Below are 22,468 nucleotides of genomic sequence, written 5' to 3' on the forward strand. Positions count from 1 at the left end.
GTGTCTCTGAGCTTTGGGGTTCTCCTGGTCACTCTCCCTCCTCTCCTTCTTCTCTCCTCCGTCCTAACTCTTTCTCACCAGGGTGAAAAACTTGCAATGGCCTTTAGATTTATGAGGTATTTCTCTCGGGCCTCTCGGGTCTGCTGCCTCTGTAGTTCTAGACACTCAGAAATCCCTTCTTTCTTTTGAGAGATCTTTATGAAAATCTGGGGGAAATTGTCCACAACCACACACACACACACACACGTCCAACAGGCAAACACATCCTACGTGCATACATAATAGAAGAAATTAGTATTTATTAATTGCAGCTCTTATTACAGGTATGAGCTCATCTGCTTTCTTTGTTTGTTGCTGGAATCCTTATCTTCACACCGTCGTTCTCAGTTTATTTAGAGTTAAAGAATATAAGTTTCTGCTAATTTTTACTTAAATATATATTTAAGGTCATTGTGCAGGAATTCAGATCTCTATATTTATAGAAAAACTCCACACAGAATAGTATGTAAGGACATCTCTAGAGATGCACTGGATGGGTTCAGGGTGGTCTGTTTGAGGAGTGATAATATGCAAAAAGCAAGTATTTTTAAAACGATTTAATAATATATTTGTGCACACATTTGTACAGAGATTCCTTGAAAGCTTCCAGAGGAAATATTTTTATTAGTGATCATCAATATTTCCATGTGGTATGTCAGTCAGCCATGCTCAAGTATAGAAATGCCTTTAATAAAGAAAGGAGACTCTTCAAACAAAGAAGAGAAAAGGAAAACAACAGTAAAATGTATCGATTATTTCTTTATATCAAAGTAAATTTTTACTGGAATTATAGTTTGTTTTAACAGAGACTTAGCGTATGTAGTCTGCCACATGGAGGCGCTGTTACACCATGTAATGGCGTGCAGTGCTTCCAGCTTCTCCGTCCCAATGCATGAGTAAACCTCCTTCAGTGTCTGTGACAGACGTACTCACATGTCTCAAAAACTACTTACAAAACCAGCATTTGTCTTCAGAGAAACACAAAGGTAGCGTCAGAGTGTCTGCAGAGACATGGCAGACACTCTGACCTTTAGGACTGAAACAGCACGATAAGCAGCGTGATGCAGCTGTAGCTCACACACTGGACTGAAATACTTCTGCTGAATACAAAGTTACAAAAGTTTACATAAAACAACCGATTAATAAAATTGCTATCGTGAAAGAAAAATATAATTAGAAAAAGATCAAAAGTATTTTTTGAGATACAACTGTTTTCTGTCCTGTTTTCTGTCCTGTCCTGACCCGTCTGACCCATCCCCCCCCCCGGTACCGTGTGAGTGTTACCCAATCATCACCTCACACCTGAAACCAAACACTGAATACAAGAGGACCGAGGCTTTGCTTAGATCTCACATTGATCATCTAATAAACCAACAACTGCATTATTTTACCATAATAAACAAATCAGTCCACCGACACACAGGACGATGTTTAGACTGCAGTAAAACATCAAAGCTGTCACCATAACAAAATCAAATATTATGATTATCACTGTACATTTATGTGTTTCTAGTTATTTGGGCTCGACAATGTTTTTCATTTACCAAAAACATAATGCCTCGGTCCTCTGGTCTGCATATCTAACCCAGTTCCCAAAGAGCACCGTTGGGACTTGGGACTAGCTCCGGTCTGAGCATATTAGTGATGAAGGTCAGATTTTGGTGCGATGACATGCTCAGTGGCAGAACCGATGTGGGTCCGGTGTCAGACTGGTGATTGGCTGAGAGGAGAGGAGATGGTCCCGCAGGCCTCTGGTCCATCAATGCCGGTGCCTGAACAAGGCTTCCACTTCAACACAAATCAAAGCCCAAAGTTAGAGAGAAATGCTCCTTTATCCAAATAGACAAATCATTTTCTATGACTAATGCAATAGAGCCTCAGGGTTTAAAGAATTGTGATTATTATAATGACATAAGTGTAGTCTTTTATTGCCGTACATAAGAAATGTACCGGAGCAGACTCTCTAACGCAAGATGCAAAACTAAAACGATCCACCATTGGACTCATACTTTACAGCACAAAGTTTAGATAATTCAACACGTCGTCATTCCTGAACTGTTTGCCAATGAGTCCCACAACGACATCATGACTCTTATTTCACGTTGCGACACTACTTGGGTAGGGCTAGGAAAAGTTCAAGGGTTCGGTTCAAATAGGTACGTTAGTACATAGTACGTAACGTTACGTACTATGTACTAACGTTGTTACATACTAACATATTTACACACGTTACATACTAACATATTTACACACGTTACATACTAACATATTTACACACGTTACGTACTAACGTATCTACGTACTAACGTCCTTACATAGTTACATACTAACACATTTACAACAGTAACTTACTAACGTTGTTACGTATGTTACATACTAACAGAATCATGGGTTACATACTAACATAGTTAGTATGTAACCCATGTTAGAACTCAATGAGTTGACTTATAAAGCCTAATAGCTCATAAATATCCCGTGACTGTCCAAAAGTTCTGAATTCTTACTTGTGTACTCCTGAGGGGACATCACAGCATTCATGACATCATCGAAGTGTTTCAGCCAATCCTGCTGCTCGCTCTCTGACTCGCATGTAAACAGGAAGCTGCGCTCGGGTGTCTTTATGGTGATACCGTGTTGCCAGGCGCCGTTGCAGTGGGTGCCAGCAGGCAGGCCGGGGGAGGCGCTGTAACCGTGGTCCTTGTTCCCCAAGAACACCTCACCTTTGGCAAAGGCGTCCTTCAAAGGGAGGGAGAGTGAGAGAAACGCAGGTGAGATGAATACTTCTGAGTTTGAGGCACGGTGACAAAAGGTTTAGTGCTTCTCTCAGCTCCCAGGACTAGCCTAGCCTAGCTGCATGGCTCGTGGGATGGCAATGTCTTCCGTCTTCCTCTTTGGTCCAGACTGAGATATTTCAACAACTACCGGATGGATTGTCATCCATTTTCATACACACACACTGATGGAAACAATAGGACGAATCCTATCGACTGTGGTGATCTCCTGACTTTTTACGGTGACGTTTTTTGGCCCCAATTTACTTCAGTTCATCAATGTTTTGGATTCTTTGTTCACCGTGGAGGCATGCGAGAAAAACGTCTGCGGGTGAGTATTTGATATTCAACGGTCATTTTCGGGATAAAGTTCCTTTAACTTTGTTCTGAAAGGTGAGACCACCAATCACCTCAAATAGATCTCTCTGCGTTCAGCAGAAGTGTGAACAAACTGCTCTTCAATGCACAGTGAACCATTGAACACACAACATCAAACATGCATCGTTTCCAAGCGATCAAACTACACTTCGAGCTTCCTCCACATATTCCCAGTCCACGCTCAACTTCACTAGACTTCCTCTTGCTTTCATCTGCCAGTGTTTCTTGTCTTACTCTCTCGGGGTAAGTCGGGCATTTCGGTCACCTACAACCGTTGCACCTCTCCGTTGGACTATTGCATCAGCCACAATGCTGAGCTGTCTTAGCTATCTGATGAGTATTTAGCCAAGTCTTGGGCAATCTGAGCCGCCCCCTCTCAACGCAAGCCTCTGTGATAAAAGCACCACTCCACCTCTTTCAATGACTCAGAATCACACTTTATCAACGTCTCTGCCTTTCAAGCGCTGATATCACATAAATGAAGTTGTTTGTTGAAGTGTTTGATGTATCTTACAGGATGAAGCTAGCGTTCAAAACACAGCAATCCGTACTGTAAGGTCATAGCACTAAAGCCACATGTATAATAATGTTGTGTATGAATGAAAGGACCTTATATCACCCTCTTACCACTGAGTCACAACCCGAACATCATCTCCTTAATCTAACTTGCGTAAGGAAAGAGGAACCCTTCCACTCTCCATGATGTTAATTCATATCAAGACGTTGTTGGTTGTTACAAAATCAACTGAAGACTTGAAAGAGAAACTGATTCTATTCGGAAGTCTTCCTGACGTGCGTGGGCGTGTGTGTAAAAAGATGCCGTACCAGCGGATCTTTGAAGTACATGAGTCGCCTCTGGTCGAGAGTGAACCAGCGCTTCTTGAAGCCTTCCGTTTGCTGGAAAGACAAAGAAGTTGACAGAGACAGTCAGACATGAGGTGAGACAGTCAGACATGAGGTGAGACAGACAGACATGAGGTGAGACAGACAGACATGAGGTGAGACAGTCAGACATGAGGTGAGAGAGACAGACATGAGGTGAGACAGTCAGACATGAGGTGAGAGAGACAGACATGAGGCGAGACAGTCAGACATGAGGTGAGAGAGACAGACATGAGGTGAGAGAGACAGACATGAGGCGAGAGAGACAGAGAACACAGAGAGACACACAAAGCAGCTTTGTGCTTGTACTGAAGGTGGTGTCAGTCTGGTTTTTAAATTTAAAAAGTGAACCATGCTCCTAAATGTTTCCTGATACTTCATCTCAGACCGTCGATTACTAAAGTAACTGGGGCTGCAACAAATGATGGTGAATTATTATTTTATAAATCATCAAATAGCCGATGACTTCTCAAAAAGGTGAAATCAATCGTGTACATTTTGTACATTTCTAGTTGTTAGTCTGTGGAGGCAAACTGTTCCTGCACTGAAAGTCAAAAAACATATTTCTGTATCAGCAACAATAAGGACCGTACCTCATTTACTTTAACATTCAAAGCTTCTCTCCAGGCTTTCAAATGAAGCTTCAAATGTAACGTATGTTGTCGTGTTTTATGACGTCATCACCCAAGAAAAAAACACGGGCAAAAATTCAATTTAAAATTCAAACGTTACCGTGATGAAGCTTTGAAGCTTCAAACTATTCGGTACAGCTCTACCAACATACTAAACTATTGATAACGGACGGAGACTGAGCAGGGATGAGTGTGTGCTGCTGGTGTTTCATTCACGACTGCAGCCTCGTTCCACCACTTTGTCAAGAACACTGAACCAGTCGTGTAAGATTCCCTTCTGAAATAACTAGACAAGTGTCACTGTATTTCCTGTTTGTGCCGAGTACTGAAGCTGCTGTTCCTCTCGGCAGCCGCGTCTGAATGTTTAAAGCATCAATTTCATAAAACTCGTAAACTGAATTTGAGAAGACAAACACGCTGAGAGTTTATTGAAGTGCATGAGCAGCTTCCAGAGCGCCGGGGACGCTCACGTCCCAGACTGCTGCCAAACTGTCCTCATTAAAGTGTTTGATTTTCTCCGTGTGGCTCGAGCCTGAGCGACCGACGTTCCCTTCTCCATTTCGCCAGTGACTCCTTCCACAAATATGTCTCACACGTGCGTGAGGGAAATTAGTTCATGACATGCATTCAGCATATCAGCCCAAAAGCAGCACGTTAGCGAGTCCTTTCATCTCTCGGCCCGACAGACGGAGACTAAGCCGAGTCTGTGTCTGTCTGGAAACAGAACCGGTTTATTCGCTGCTGACGATCAGGTTTCTTGCCGTTCGGTCTGAATCCTGTGTGCAGGTATTCTAATATTACGCTGTGCATGACTGCACGGGTATGTACAAACGCTTCATGTGTTAAAGCTGCATTCTCTCTAGTGTCCACCAGGGGGCGACTCCTCTGGTTGTATAGAAGTCTATGAGAAAATGACTCTACTTCTCTCTTGATTTATTACCTCAGTAAACATTGTAAACATGAGTTTATGGTCTCAATCTCTAGTTTCAAGTCTTCTTCAATACAGCATGATGTTCATTTAGTACATTATGGTCCATTTAGAGTCACACAGACCATAAAGCAGGGGATGCTTTAGCTTTAACGTGCTATCTGATCGGTGCATAGACTCGTGTACGATCCAGCGTTTAAGGCTATCAGAGGCGTTTCTGATCCTGGTACCGGTATCAGAACAACTCTACACGTGAACAAGGTTTTATATTAACCTTGTTGTTAAATATGTTGTGATTACATCTGGTTATTACTAATGCAATTAGATTCCAGTAGAAATGAAAATAACTGTTAGTATCACTGGCTACAGATACCTTATGTAGTTATGTAAGACAGATTTTAATCCTGAATATTGAAAGGTTTGTTGAACATGGTTTATTGTTGTCCTATTGTATATTAAAGCTAACTGACATCCACTGGTGACCATTGGTGTTTGATGCTGATGTAAGAGCCGACCGCTGCACTCGGAGAAACACGTGAGGAAATGAAAATATAGCAAAGAAGAAAAGCTCTACACTTAAAGCTGTACAGTGCCTCTGTATCTGTCTGTGTGTGTGTGTGTGTGTGTGTGTGTGTGTGTGTGTGTGTGTGTGTGTGTGTGTGTGTGTGTGTGTGTGTGTGTGTGTGCCACTTGCCTTGGGACCCGTCTTCTCCATGAATCCTTCCTTCAGAAAGTTCCGGGTAAGTTTGGGTACCAGCTGAAAACAAACAAGCAAAGTGAAAGGTGAAAGAATAACACCATGAGGATGCAGTAAGTTTAAATACAGTGTGTGTGTGTGTGTGTGTGTGTGTGCGCTCACCTCAGCATCGGTAGCCCCTGGAAAGGCCACCTTTAAATAGTGAAGCTGAACTGCACGAATGGCATTAGACCAGTCCACGATCTCCTAATGGAGACAGAGAGAGGAGACCTCCATGACCTGTTCCTGTGTATTGCTGTTCCTCGATATCTAACTGTATATACTATATATATAAATACATATATATCGATGTATATACTGTATATATATATATAATGGCCACTTATTTAAAGCCTCTTTTTCCACCTTTAATTTACTCTTTACAGAATCATAAAGTGTGATTATATTATTTAAAGTCCGTCATAGTGAAAATAATAATGTGCAGCTATAAAGACTGAATCAAATATATTTATCAATTATGTCAATGTGTATTCATGAATGACACTAAAGGACAGATATGGAGCTAGAATGTCATAAGCTGACGGATGTCCATCAGCAGAAAGTGGTGCAAACGGTTTGAGGAGGTTTCGGAGACTCGCCCACAAAAAACACCAACTAACAACGGCAGCTGATGCTTTAAGGTAGGTTAGTTTCTTACAGTCCCACAATGCATCTCTGGAAACAAACAGTTTCTTTCTCTTTATATTCGTCATACGCACTGATCACCACACACACACACACACACACACACACACACACACCTTGCCGTTGTCATGGTAGACAAAGATGTTGCGGGTGCTGTAGTCTTTGAGGTAGGTGATCTGCAGGCCGTTGGGGTTCCCTATCTTCTCATGCTGGAAGGTGGCGTTGATGGTGTCCACCTTGATCACTGCTTTGGGCTCCTTAGCCTGCAGCAGAGAGGGGGGGGGGGGGTGGTCTTCAAAATCTACATTTGAGATATTTTGCAGCCAAATCAAACAGTTTACAGGATGTTCAACCTTTGTTTCTTCATAACACATTTAATACTTGACTTCTTTCTTTACAGGTTTGTATAAAGTATCCATGAATATGAGATATGAGTTTACAGATCATTACAATCCCTCCGCTCTATAGTGGAGGTTAGTTTATGGCTTTTTGTTGGTTACACCTACAGATCTCTGAGTTACACTCGTTGTCTGTCTGATTCCTCACAGTTCACTTCGTCCGTACGTCCTCTGGTCCTCTGGAGAATAACGCAGCTCAGAGAGTATAAACCTTCCGTTCATGCTCGGAGTTCGCTGCTCGCCGTCTGCTACGGCACCAAGCGTGAGAACAAACGAAGCTCTAATGATGCACGGCTCAACAACACGGAGTCCTCACACTGTACCTGCAGACGTGTCCTCTCTTCAGCAACACGAGGATCAACTGATGCAGACCGATTACTGTAGATCTGATTATTTCACTGTCAACATGTTTATCCACATTCTGTTCTTAATGCTGTTTTATTCCATCTAAAGTTTCACTTTTTTATTCCAATCTTCATGATACAATGAATTAACCTCGTCCTGCTGTCCTTGTTTTGATCGTTCATGTTAATGGACTTTTTGAGTTTTTGCTGCTTCGCCATAAAAGAAGTAGAGTTCTGGAGTGAAAGTGTGTGCCGGGTATCGAGGCTTGGGGCCACATGACAATAATCTCTGGAGCTATTATCTACTCGTCACTGATCCCTTTGTTGTTTTACTTTACTTTGTTTTAGTCATTTATAGTTTTTTCTTTATAAAAACACAGAATTCAAATGATAAGGAAATAAAAGATTGTATTTTTATTGGTTAAAACAAATCTTGTCATTATTATCTTTGACGATATATAATTAAGTGCTTAGAGCTCGTGTTAGGAAGTCAAACAGCTCATAGTTCATCTCTAATATCTATTTCATATTCATAAACATCTCCTTCAACCTACTGGATTCATTCGAGTTTATCGCCAAAACTACATTTTACAGATGACATGTGAACACATCATGATAACGTTATAATGTACCTTCAGCCAGTACTCATGTTCACTGAGCAGAGCCTGAAGGCATCATAGTGTAGCTGAAGTGAACCTCGTTAGCGGTGCTGCTAACGTTACTAGCTCTCCTCCTGATATCTTCAGAGATCAGCGAACAGAAAGCATAAATCATGTCCTGATCGCATATTTTTAAACTTTATTTCACATCGTGATGGTTAAACTGTGTAAATAATCCTTAAACATAAACTTGTATCACTGCTGTGACTGTATGAGGGTGTTTTTATGTCAATGATTATTACCAACATTGGTTTTGGTGTATTGTAATGTTTTGCTCAGTGTTCTTGGGCCTGAATATTTTACACAGCTCAAAAATGTTCTGAAACCCAAACCAGCTCCCCGGAGCACCTGAGCGACACTTTGACTTTTATCACGGCCGTGACTGTGAGAGAGAAACCTGGAGAACACGACATATTACACAGGGAGGAAGATCATAACAATAAGAAAAGACATCCGTCTGCCGAGACATAATGTGGAAATCCATATCCACAAATGAGAGTGACAGTCTATTTGTAGTATTCTTAAACATACTACTCCCACAGCCCTTGAGCTGGTTTACTGTGACAGACAGCCCGACTGCTGTGGGCGGTGTACAGCTTAGTGAATCAGAGAGGAGGCTGCTGAGCTCGTCTGAGCAGAGGAGGCAGGTACACATGACTATAGTGGGCGTTTGGTATGATTATAAAGTGTGTTATAAAGTGTCTGATTACAGCAGGGTACTGGTTGTGCTGCGGGTTAGTGTTAGGTGTAAGTGCGTGTTGTCTGATTAACAACTGCTGCTTACATCATATTTGGTGAAATACTTCAGAGTCCCCTCCCACTCCGAGAGGACGAATCGCCTGCTGAGGAACTGCCCGTTGTCCCGCCCCCTCTTCATCAACATGCCATCTCTAGTTCCTGCAGAAAAAAAAAGCAAAGGTCATTCGTTATCAGCGTGAATGTGTTCTGTGTGTGTGTGTGTGTGTGTGTGTGTGTGTGTGTGTGTGTGTGTGTGGGCACACACTCACCTTCCTCATACGTGAAGTTCTTCCCAGGCTCGGAGAACTCCTTCCTCTCGTACTTTGCTCTAATCCACTGCTCCCTCAACGTCCTGAACACACAAAAGAACAGACGAAGTGTCAACAGAGCGAGCTTGTAAGAAAAGTAGCAGCTGTGAGCAAACAGCGAATCAAAAAAAATGGTTTGTCCCAAAACCACCTGACCAGATAAAGAAGGAGCTTCATGTGTGTGTGTGTGTGTGTGTGTAAGAAGGGCGTGGAGATTTGAGCTGCCCTCAGGCAAATTCAACACTCGCGCTTTGTTTTCCTCAGTTAAGCAAAGACTTCGTCAACCGACGGGTTACATGAGACGTTTTTTTTGCTCTTGTCCAATAAGAATAATTCTCTGCTTCATATTAACAGCATTCCTAACATTCCTGTGTGGGAGCTGCACCGGTGCAGCCGCAACACACACACACACACTAGAGACAGAGAGTCTCAGGTAATCTGGAGGCTGCAGCTCTGCAGCAAAGAGACAGTCGACAAAAAAAACACTCTCCACGATACGGCAGACAATAACTGAATTGAAGGACTTGAACGACTTGCACATCAGTGGTCTTTTCTCTCGTCAGCAGCGAAACACAAACTGCTTTCTATGATCAAATAAAGTTGTTGAAAATGTAGAAGTAGTTTCTCCTGAAGTTGACCTGAAGCGCCAAATGGTTTGTGACACACACAGACTGTGTATGAGAAGTGGACGTAGTCATCGTGACGTCACCCGTTGGTTTGTGGACTGAAGTTTTGAAGCCTCGAGTTAGGCAATTTCGCCGTCGCAATCATGGAATTTTTTTTTGCAACCGATAAACAGGAAGTGACCATATCTGGACTGAGGAGGAGTGACGTAGAGACGCCGTATACGTCTCTGGTAGAGACCTGTCAATCAGCCCTTTGTGGTTAAACTGCTTGGAACAATACTTGGCAGGTGATTGGATGAGAAGAGCAAAAAAACATCTTTTCCATTTAGAAAAAATAAAATTATGCTGTTGCAACATTTATGCTAATCTTGTTTAGGAGCCGCCATTTTTTGTTTTCGACCAACGGTTGCGGCAGTAGCTCCTCACGGGACGCTGATTGGTCCAGACTGGTGTGATCTTGTGATCCAGCTGATGTTCAACGTAACTATAATACTCTAAGAGCAGCTATTAGTGAGGATGTGGCACACATACAATCATGTCTCAAAGATGAATGCCCTCACAAGTCACAAACACGGACACCGGTTCCTCCAACGCCAAAAGGCAAAAGTCATTCAGAAGTAATGCTACTAAATCAGATCGCATGTTTTTAAGTCTGGAACACTTCAGATTCTGCAGTAACAAACACTTCCTGTTCTCCTCTCTGGTGTTGCTGCTAATCACTTTATTTGTCATATTTCTGTGCAGCGTAATTGATAAGAAATATAAACGCATCGCACGCTACCGTCCCTCGTCGTTAGTAATATGATGAGGTGAATGTTCTTGACATTCTCTGCCATCCTTCAATCGCAAACAAGACATTTAAAGGTCTTGCCTTTGTGATCTTAAAACTTTTATACGACGTTTAATAGATTCAATTATTAAACCACAACAAAGGCAGTTAGGTTGAATGATTAATAGGGAAAACTCGGAGCACTCCTTCCAACCACCTCTTAATCCCAATTATCGGTTTTGCTGTCGTGATGCCGTGTCTTGACTGGCAGATTCAAAGCCCAGACTTGAACCACAGACACGCCCTCTACAACTTGACCAAGCTTCAGCAAATCCTCCTGCTAGAAAACCCCAAAAAGAGACAAATCCAAGAACACGGAAACCACTGCCAACAGCTGCTCCGGTAGAGCGCTGTCACAGTTTAACGTTAACCATCAGAGTGTAAATAAAGTGTTACTGACTCAGTAGAACATGTGTTTCTAGTCTCTGATCTCTGACAATGTTTCACTGTAAACAATCAATCAGTGTTTAAAGCAACAGGAGGAGAGCTAGTAACGTTAGCAGCACCGCTAACGGCTAACCAACAGGAGGAGAGCTAGTAACGTTAGCAGCACCGCTAACGGCTAACCAACAGGAGGAGAGCTAGTAACGTTAGCAGCACCGCTAACAGCTAACCAAGGGAGGATCACTTCAGTTACATTATGATGCCTTCAGGCTCTGCTCAGTGAACACGAGTACTGGCTGAAGGTACGTTATAACGTTATCATGATGTGTTCACATTCACATTTTAGTGAGAAGCTTGAATACATCCAGTTGTTTTCACATTACTGTACAAAATACAAAAACAATGTTTGAAACAGAAAATGTATGAATTGCACATTTGACAGCACATTTGTTTTAATGTGTGTGTGTGTGTGTGTCTGTGGCTACTCACTGGCAGTCTTTGTGGGTTGGTTTGTAGTAGTAGACGGGAACAGCGGCCTCGTATTTACTCCTCATCAGCTCGTTGCCATTCGTAGCCATGAACTAACAAACACGCACGGAAATGAGACAATTCAAGCATGAAGGACTCCTCGGCACAGTTTTACATTTACAAACACAGCCATCAAATCTTTAGCAGTGGTACAAGAAAGGAAGAAATCTGAGAGCTGAGATGATAAACGCAACAAATATCTTCAGATGACGATGTGCAAATGTACCGACATCATTCATCATCTGGTGTCCATGAATCTGCTGCACTGTGGAATGCACTGGGCAAGATCGTGTTGTCCCGATGATTCATCTCCTCATAAAGGCTCCGAAATGAAAAGATAAATGTTCTGCTATGATTCTTCTTAACTTTAAGCTTTTGTAGTATTTTGTCTGTCGCTTATTTTTCCATTATTCGTCATACGATTCGTAGATTGTGGGTTGGGTTAACATAAGTATGTTTGTTATGTAGATGAAATAACTTGGCGTGAGTGAAGTACGTACGTTACGTAACAAAACTACGGTGTAATACGTTGGTTTCAGTAGGGACCCAAACAGCGGTCTCCTGGGTGAAAGTCCTGTGTTTGTTAGACCTGTCCATGACCCCTGACCTCCTCCCCACACGGACTTTGTCGCCGCATAAACATCGTTAAATGACTTCTTTCTGTGCTGCCGTCATAACGGCCTCTAGGCGTCGCCGTCGTCTTCCCGTACTCGTATTGAGGATCAACCACGTGAATAGATGATAACAGCTTCTAACCCACACCTACCAGGCTGATAACATCCAGAGTGGGTGCTTTCAGGGAAGTTACAATAATAATAATGATATTTAAAGACAAACAAGAAGTGGGGTGTCACAACTTCTTGGAATGAGGAAGCATTTGTTTCAGCCAAAAATCATTCACTAAGAAGCAAAACTTCAACACTTTAGAAGAGTCAGAAGTTTTCTTAAGAAACAAGCAAGTACACGTAATACTTTAGTGAGTGTGGCGGACTCACCTGCACCTCGTGGTCCTCCCAGTGGGAGAGGCTCAGGGACTTGACCTTGCTGATGTCGGGGATGTTGCGGTGGATCCCAGAGCAGTCCAGGCAGATGAAGATGCCCAGGGTGCAGGAGCCCCACCCGGGATCTGCAGACAGGAAGACGTGCGAGTATGTGGATGAGAGAAGAGATGCTGTCGTCGGTAGCTCCCATGAATTTCACCACATTTTTGTCTTTGTTTGTTTTTGTCGTGTTTATCACGAACGACATGTGACAGAATACATTCATCAACGTGTGAAAAGGAAGCGTGAGGATTAAGAGCAGCAGACTTTGAGACGATCACCAAACAACCAGACAGACCTGCCGGACCAAACGCCACCAAACTGCTCCAGAGAGGAGAGACCTGATGGATGCTAAGCTAACCCAGCTAGGACCTGAGGCTACTCCACTACCCAGCATGCTGCTGGCTGTCTGATGGTCACAGAACAATAAGATGGATGAAAACAGCGGGAGGTCGGTGACTGTTGAGCCCACATCTTCACAGAGACCTGGATCCGATCAACCACCAAATCCCCTCAGGAATATAAACTCCTCTGAGATCACACAACCGTTAACACGAACAACAGATGATACATAATCAGAGGAGTCTTATTGTGACAGCGTTGAACAAAAAGCCAATATGTGTCATATATTGTAATATTACAAATAGACAAACAGAGAAAACCTTCGGACCATCACAGCACTACTTTTAAAGTGCTATAGTGCCTTGCTCAAGGGAAAACATTTCACTTTCTCTGATTATGATAATTTAACCCTTGAGCTCATGAGCGGATCACTGCTACATCCTCTTTGAGCCCTGCTACTGTCTGAGTTTTCCTGCATTGACACACCGGACTTATCTCCCTCACACTCATTCTACAGGCTGCCGGTAAACACAGCTTTGGCGTACAGACCTTGTAAGTGACCATATGTGGACTGAGGAGGAGTGACGTAGAGACGCCGTATACGTCTCTGGTAGAGACCTGTCAATCACCTACACGGTGCCCCGCCCTAAAGCATCCCCTGCTTCATGGTCTGTTTGACTCTAAATGGACCATAATGTACTAAATGAACATCATGCTGTATTGAAGAAGACTTGAAACTAGAGATTGAGACCATAAACTCATGTTTACAATGTTTACTGAGGTAATAAATCAAGAGAGAAGTAGAGTCATTTTCTCATAGACTTCTATACAACCAGAGGAGTCGCCCCCTGGTGGACACTAGAGAGAATGCAGCTTTAACACATGAAGCTTTGACTTCACTCTGCAGAACCGGCATTCTCAGCTGTAACCTGCAGATGAGCGCAGTGCAGAGCGGCAGCTGTGAGCTAACCAGTGGGGCACGCTCACGTGCACTAAAAGGTACGAGGCTGGCCGGCTATGTCAACAAAGGCAAAGACAAGCTCTGACACACACACACACACACACACACACACACACACACACACACACACACACACACACACACACACACACACACACACACACACACACACACACACACACACACACACACACACACACACACACACACACACACACACACACACACCTCCACTAAATCTGTACAGAGACAAGAGTGGTTTGCTGCTATATTAACGCTGTTAAATACAGCTCCTTTAAAGAATAACCGAAGACAGTATCTGCATTTATTAACAATAATAATAACTTTATTAATATAGGATCTTTAAAGACGGAGTTTACAAAGTGCTTTGACGCACAAAGCAGCAAAAACAACACAATAAAACAGAAAGCTCAACAGAGAGACAACCTACGGTCAGAGTTAAACCTGATACAACAGAACAATAGATGGAACAATCAAATCAATCAATACAACAAAAGAAAACTAAGAAAGAAAATAAAGAAAATCATTGAGCCTAGTGAGTATTTTACAGGTTATTGCAGTGATTTTATGGTAAAATAATGAGATTAAAAAGGGTCAAATATATGCGAGTTTGTCGTCCAGCCTGAAAACTTTTAACCTTTTTAACTCAAAGTTGCTTTGCCTTTGTGGAGCAGAACATAAGCTCCAGGTGAGCCCATTGCAGGACCTCTGAGAGGACCAGTACCTCTGAGGGGACCTCTGAGAGGACCAGGACCAGGACCTCTGAGGGGACCTCTGAGGGGACCAGGACCTCTGAGAGGAGCTCTGAGAGGACCTCCATGGCTCGGCTCACGGCCCTGAGTGAGGCTGTGGAGCCCTTCACTCTGCATGTCCACACTTGTTGAACTCCTCCAGCCTCCAGAGAGAAGGCCACTATGAGGCTCCTTCACCTGGGCTGCTGTTCACTGCTGAGGAGCTCCAGCAGAGCTCTGTCCTCTCACCTCACATCTAAGGTCAGAACAAACTAAATGTGCAACACTCACTGTGTATAATGAGAAATAAATCAAGTAGCATGAAGTACTTCTTATGTCGCCACAGGTAAATCCCTCCGCACGTCACTCACTTATTCAAGATATATTATTGTATATTATACATTAATATTTTAGAGCCAATTAAAGATATTGTTCTTCTTACCAGGTGCGCCGCAGTCTGCACAAGCGTCATTTCCAGGGTTTTGCAGGATCTCCCGCAGTGCTCGCGTGGCTCTCTCATTTGCCGACATTTTTCAGTTTTCAGATTCCTCCGCTTTCAGAGAGAGAGAGAGAGAGAGAGAGAGAGAGAGAGAGAGAGAGGGGCGCGTTTAGAGCAGGTAAGGTGTGTCTCCTCCTCGACTCCCCCCTTCCTGAGTCCTTCACGGAGGGGGGCAAGTCCGTACAGGTATGGGTCTTCAGCACGCGGGCACGAGCTGTTCCTCCGTTTGAAGAAAGATTTAAATCAAAGTCTCTTCACGAAAGTGTCTTCAAGGAAACGTCCATTGCCTCTCCTCTCCCCCTGCGGCCCCGGTAAAGAGCGCGTGCTGCAGCCGAAGGTCTGGAGCCCAACGAGCCCGACCTGTCCGAGGTGTGCGCGCACGAGGAAGTGAAATGTTCCAACTTGTTCCGCATAATTGGAGGTTAGATCGCTATGCGCTTTATCTCTCCGGCGCCAAAGTGTGCGGCATGAAAAAAGGGCGCAGTGATAAAGTAGATCCGTCACCTTGTCAAACTAATAATCACAGTTTATTCAAAGTTAATACAATACGTTTATTGTTGGGTTGATTTTTGATGAAATGCTTTATTCTCTTTAGGATATAACATTAGAATAAGTCACTATTACAGGATGGATAGTTGCTAACACAATGCAGACACATTTCAGTGTAATGAAGGAAACAATCAGTAAATAACACACATGGGTCACACAGTGTCCTTAAAGTTCAGATCAGGTCAAATTCATTAATTTGAACTTAGGTCTAATAAAGAGAAGTCCTAATGTAAAACAATAGAGTTAAAGTGCTGCTATGACTCCCTCAGTCACTGAGCAGGGCTGTAATTAAACGTCTTTCACAGTTTGATGTGATCACAAACAAAATCACAACTATAATCAGCCCTGAGTACATTTGAAAAAAGTGTAATGAGACCATAGTTGCATTATGAGGGATTACTTTATTTATTGTTTGATTACACGTTAATGCCAGCTTGTTTAATTTAATTTAATTTGACCCATTATAAATGCTGAATGTGTTGAAGTTACTACGTTTCAGGTTCCAGTGTTGTTGTTGATCACTGTACTTGTATTTGAGTTTTTATTGCATCTTATTTACATTGACAAAGGAAGATGAACATGTTGACACTCTTCTTGCATCACAAGTCCTCCATGTGGCCTTTAATTAAAAAAAACAAACTAAAACAACTGACTGAAGTCTTCCCAGAGAAGTGGACTCTGTTATATCTTCTCTGTTCATGTATAGATGGTGCAAAAAGTAAAATACTTTCCTCTGAAATATTCAGTAGAATGAAATGTTTTTAAAACAAACAGTAGAGTAGATTTACTGCATCCTGACAGTCTGCCGCTTGGTTGTAGCTCCATGTTGTGGCCAGCAGGTGGCAACAGTTCACCACTTTTCTTCCAGTCGTGACTGTCTGTAGTAGTGTGTGTGTGTGCAGGTGAGGCGGTCAGGCCTTTGTAGTCTAAATGTATCCGTGTTTTAACCCATATATCCCTCTCCTCCTCTCAGCACCATGCAGACTCACAGGCCTCACAGCGCTGCTCATAATCAGCAGCTCAGCAGTCTGCACATTTTAAAAGGAAAAGATAATCTGTGGAAATATAACAAAAACTATTAAAAGAACTTCCCTCGTGCTTGAACGGTAAACGTTCACCTAAATCTTCCTCCTCTCTCCGACAGTCTCAGAGTCGGATACTAACAACGTCGAAGCCGTGGGTCGGTCACTCCTCACTGATCGGGGTTCAAGTCTGAGTGTGTGTGTGTGTGTGTGTGTGTGTGTGTGTGTGTGTGTGTGTGTGTGTGTGTGTGTGTGTGTGTGTGTGTTTCAGAGCCCCTCATCCCTTTTACTCAGTTGCAAAATAACACCAGTCAAGTAATTTTGTACAGATATAAATGACTACAGGACACGAGCAAACTCCTGGACTTGTCTCCCTCTCTCTGTTTATCTCTTCTCATCTTCCTGTCAATCATTTATTTACGTAGTTCAATAAAGCCGGAGGCGACAAAATCACACTCTTTTGCACGATTACAGTCAAACCACGGAAAGTTTTTGGCCGCACAATAAAGTTGTATTTTCCATCTCATTTGTGCACATTGTCTCTGTGATGATTTATATGCACGCAGTTGGTGGCATTTTGAAGCTCGCCGGGTGTGACGGGGACTAAATGGCAGCAGGTCCAGGCCATTAGTATGTGTCTCGCTGAGTGCTTCTGACATATCGTGGCCTGTCTGCGGCTCTGCCTTTGAGTCTGGACTCTCAGTCCGTCCTGTGATGTATAGCCAAACATCAGGTTAAAGGAGTCGCCCCACAAAGTTTAAATCGATCCTTCCGAACTTGGTGCTAAATATGAATTAGTTCCGACGTCCAGCGAGGCTCGACAGTTAACAGTTAACAAGCTGCCATTGGCAACCATTTCACTTTGTAACATGTTAAACTAAATAGCGACAGCAAACAGCTAAATGTGCACCCCAAAATAAATACGTTTTTAATATTTGTATTTATTAATAGTCGTATGTGAGCATAGACTGGATATAAGAAGTGGACGTAGTCACAGTGACGTCACCCATTGGTGGATGGACTACTAGTTTTAAAGCCTCGAGTTCATAATTTTGTCCGTCGATAACTTGTTTTACATCATGCTGTATTGAAGAAGACTTGAAACTAGAGATTGAGACCATAAACTCATGTTTACAATGTTTACTGAGGTAATAAATCAAGAGAGAAGTAGAGTCATTTTCTCATAGACTTCTATACAACCAGAGGAGTCGCCCCCTGGTGGACACGAGAGAGAATGCAGCTTTAACACATGAAGCATCGGCTTCACTTCAGAACCGGAGGTTGTCAGCTGCATGTCAGTGGGATTCAGCTGTCTAAGCAGAATCACGACAGATTGGAGAGATGATGTTGGTGTCACTTGAGAGACCCACACTCCAAGACTTCAATGCTTCAATACATTGACAACAGCTGCATTGCTGCTATTTTGTATTCCAGGAATTAAGCGTGAACTGATAACACTTAAGATCCAAAGTCTGTATCAGATAAAACAGAAACTAGAATTTTGTTCGCATACTGCAATAAACCTTTATTCTTTTATGTTACACTTCACTATTAAGCTGGCGTATAATTGCATAGTATCTTAATTAATTACTCAAAAATATAAGGTCACCAAAAATTGTCCTGTCACGCCTCAAGAGAAGGCTAAAAACAGACATGGGAGGGTCGGGAAGTCCCACTGACTCAGAGCAATGAAGAGCAGAAACTGTATCAACAGACGAGGGCAAAGACGGGAATGAAAGCACATCAAACAGGCTTTGAACACCTGCGGTTACACCGACCTGGCCTTCATTAAAGCACATGTCTACTAGCTGGATATCTAAGCAGAGCATTCTGCATTACAATACGGTACGACACAAACCAAATGCAGCCGTTTAGTATTAGGATGTGTGATCCCACACAAGCTGCAGCTGTGCAGGTCTAGCTGCTCACTTTGGTTAGCACGTAATTATTAGCGTACATACATATAAACACAGATTAAAGACATTATGATTAAGATCTGAGGATGTGTGACCCTCAAATGATTTCCTCAAAACCCCTTTTTTTATTTTTCTTATTTTTTTGCACCTTTGAAAAGCTTCTGGTCAATTGTCAGGTTTCCTTCTCTATGCAGCGCAAATTCGAACCGAAGAAAAGGCAAATGAATGAGCGCCTCCTAGTGTGCGAATGTTAGGAGTTGGAGGCATCAGATGACCAACAGGTGGCACTAATGCAGGTGTCATAGAACCATGGAAGAGGAAGAAGAGGGCAGAAGAAGATGGTGACGTTAAATGAGCTCTTGACAAACCTCAAATGATGGAAAATGATGTACAAAAAACAAGTTTGTGTCATTATTACCTTAAAGAACGATAGTCTCCTCATTGGTAACGGCTGCTATTTTGTGAATTACTTTATTATGTGGGGTTATATATTATGTTAGAAAAATGCCTGCTCAGGACTTTGCATAGAATAAACGCAGTCAGCACAAACTATGTTGGTATTCTACGTTTCTAAAACCATCGGTTACGATGAATCTCAACGTTTCAGAACCAAAAACACACTTCATGTCAACCTCGTGTTACGCTTGCAACAAAGCACAATGTCACGTTTTTGGTTAGGTTCATGTAACAAAACCACTTGGTTAAGGTTAGAAAAAAAGATCAACGCAACAACGCAATGGAATGTAACAAGGTAACATATGTAGCGCAACAACGTAGCACGACAACGCAGCGCGACAACGCAGCTTAACAAGGCAGCGCAACAACGTAGCGCAACAACGTAGCGCAACAACGTAGCGCAACAACGTAGCGCAACAACGTAGCGCAACAACGCAGGGCAACAATGCAGGGCAACAACGTAGGCCAACAACGCAGGGCAACAACGCAGCGCAATAGGCTTTTTCAGGAGTTTCAGCGTTAGCATTAGCTTACACCAACCAGTAACAGCTAATGAAATCATTTCAGTTGACAAACTCTCTTTTCATTCTTTCAATCGTTTGCTTATTGGGGGCAAACGGTCAATTATTAAGCAAATCATGTAATTTGGTTTTCTAGAGAAATGTGGGTTACTGTGAACCGTGTAAATGCAATAACTGAACTTTGACCTTCATTTGGTTGAGGTTATAGTAGATTGACAGACACAAAAAAAAGGTCAGAGGGGAGAAAGTAAAGACAAAAAGAGAGACACTCCAGGAGAGAGGCAGAGTAGATAGACTGAGAGGAAAGAAGAAACGACATAAGAAAGGATGAGATACAGGGTGAAAGAAAAGAGAGAGAAAGACCGAGACGGACAAATAAAGAGGAGAGAGAGGACCAGAGGGAGACAGAGAACAGGAAACGGGGAGACAAGAGACCCAGAAAGCAGACAAAGAAAGCGGAAGGGAGCGTATTACTGGTGGCAGACTCTGTCATGGAGTTAATGGGGTTTTGCCACTTCCTATCATCCCACTGCCTTTTGAACCGTGGCCTTTGCATACAGAAAGATCATTAACTCTCAGCTCTGCCTCCTCCAGGGGGCCTTCGCCTCCTCCTCGTCTGCGGGACGACTCGTGAGCCTGTTGCCTCCATTTAAATCTCGCACTACATACTTCATGTAACAACGCACCTTCATTAGCAGCCTAAATCCCAAATTGGGGCTGTAACACAGAAGACAGCACCGTCATTTTCTCTAATTGAGATGTAGTAGATTCCCTCTATTTACATAGAGTCATTGCAGTTCAGCTGTTGGATATGCACGCACTGCTGGGTAATATCTATAGCCAAGAGAGGAAAAGTAACACATAAGACGTTTAAATGCAAAAAGCAAGCATAGAAATATTCACAAAATGTGTGTTCAAGGAGTTTCCTGACTCTATTCTGATCGAAAGTCCAGTCGCTCATTCATTTACTGCCTTTATTTTAGCATCTTGCTCTCTGGAGCATGCCAGTGAGAGAGGAAGATGATCCATAAACAGGAACTACAGTAACTTCACCTCATTAAAAGTAAGAAGAAAGTGCAAACACACAGCTGCTCCGGGGGAAAGTAAGTCAGGTCTCGACCACTTTCAAACCCCAGCCTGCCTCGTATCACAAGCAGCTAATGTTGCAGTACGTTTTGGGTCAAGGACTGAACCCCAAAGCTGTTCATGCTGAGCGTAGCAGGGCCCGGGATTGGGGACGTACAGGTGTGATGCCTGCTGGGTAATCAGGTGGATAAATCCTCGCTCGGGCGCTGGAGCGATGAATGAGAAGCATCGGGAGGTCGCTGTCATACATCACCCCCCCCTCTACACCTCTTCCTCCACACGACTCAACACGACTCCCAAAGAGGATTGATTCAGGTTGTGTGATTGAACAGTGATATGAGTTTGAGGGGAGGAGAAAAGGGGAAAAACAACTCGCCTGTCTTCTTATCTAAGTTCGGAATTGATTCAAAAGTCAGCCTTCGCGCTCTCACATTTAAACACCTCGCCTCAAGTTAGACAGGAGGAGAATGAGGCACAGCAAACGAGCCAGACGGAAAGTCTCAGGTTGTGTTGCCCTCATATCTTCTTCATCTTGTTTTCAGGAGAAACTTTGCCACCGATGAAGACAAAACGTACACATTCTGCATTGTGCACCTTTGCTTTTGTTACTGAGAATATGTGAAGCTCTGAGTTCTATGTGTTGTGTTTTCAGCTTGTTCGCCATCTTACGGCGGACCCAGCTAGCAGCTATATACGGCCGTAATCCAAGACGGCGACAGCAAAATCGACGACCTCGAGGCTTCAAAACTTCAGTCCACAAACCAATGAGTGACGTCACGTTGACTACGTGCACTTCTTACATTCAGTCTATGCTCACAACGCAGATGAAGGCTTCAACTGATCTTGTGTGCGGAACGAAACTGTGCACTTACAAGCATAGTCAGGGCAGAAGAGCGTGTATGCATGTTGTGTCCATATCTTTTTTTCTTTTTCTAGACTAAAACGATAAATGATGCCGTCACTACCTGAGAATAAATATGAGAATAAATGTCTGTTATGAGAGATGGAGTTCAGATGGAGAATACAAAGATGCAAACTCTTCATCCCTCACTTGATAAATGACACAGATCCATATCTCTCTCCTCCGCAACAGAAGAGAGATAAGAGCATCCTTTGTGGGACGCCAGGAAACGTATTTGTGTATTCCCTCCTTTTGTTTACACGTTTTCCGATCATTTCATGTTGATGGAGTGCATGCAGAAGGGCACCACACACGGATTACATGCTTAAGCTGTGCTTCTGGTTGAATTCATACACGGCTTCTGTCCCTGGAGGCGTCGGCAAACACAGTTGTGTACCTGCAAGGTGATCGGGATGCTGGAGAGAGATCACGGAAGAACTATTAATCCAGCCTTGTTTGCAGACGTATCTATGAGCTTCATAGGAATAACCTGACGTCGTGTGTCACGTAGAAATGATTAATGACCCAAATAAATGAGAAACGGTGCGCGCTAGAGGCCCCCCTTGCAGTGCACGTAACAGTCAAGGTTAAGGCTTCA

The 22,468-nt window shown here is 43.1% G+C and overlaps 1 protein-coding gene across 1 annotated transcript; it reads right to left on the bottom strand.

Moving 5' to 3' along the window:
* Nucleotides 1-1,798: 1,798 nt before the first annotated feature.
* On the bottom strand, nucleotides 1,799-15,450 carry LOC142940082 (arf-GAP with dual PH domain-containing protein 1). Its single transcript, XM_076082971.1, has 11 exons — nucleotides 15,363-15,450; nucleotides 12,821-12,951; nucleotides 11,787-11,878; nucleotides 9,420-9,502; nucleotides 9,197-9,309; nucleotides 7,128-7,274; nucleotides 6,490-6,573; nucleotides 6,325-6,387; nucleotides 4,014-4,085; nucleotides 2,544-2,775; nucleotides 1,799-1,827 (listed from the first exon to the last, which is right to left on the bottom strand). The coding sequence occupies exons 1-11, from the start codon at nucleotides 15,448-15,450 to the stop codon at nucleotides 1,799-1,801; spliced, it is 1,134 nt and encodes a 377-aa protein (XP_075939086.1).
* Nucleotides 15,451-22,468: the final 7,018 nt, after the last annotated feature.

The sequence above is a fragment of the Anarhichas minor genome, unplaced genomic scaffold (genome assembly GCF_050575085.1).
Source record: "Anarhichas minor isolate MPS153535 unplaced genomic scaffold, ASM5057508v1 ptg000114l, whole genome shotgun sequence".
NCBI classification, from domain to species: Eukaryota; Metazoa; Chordata; class Actinopteri; order Perciformes; family Anarhichadidae; genus Anarhichas; species Anarhichas minor.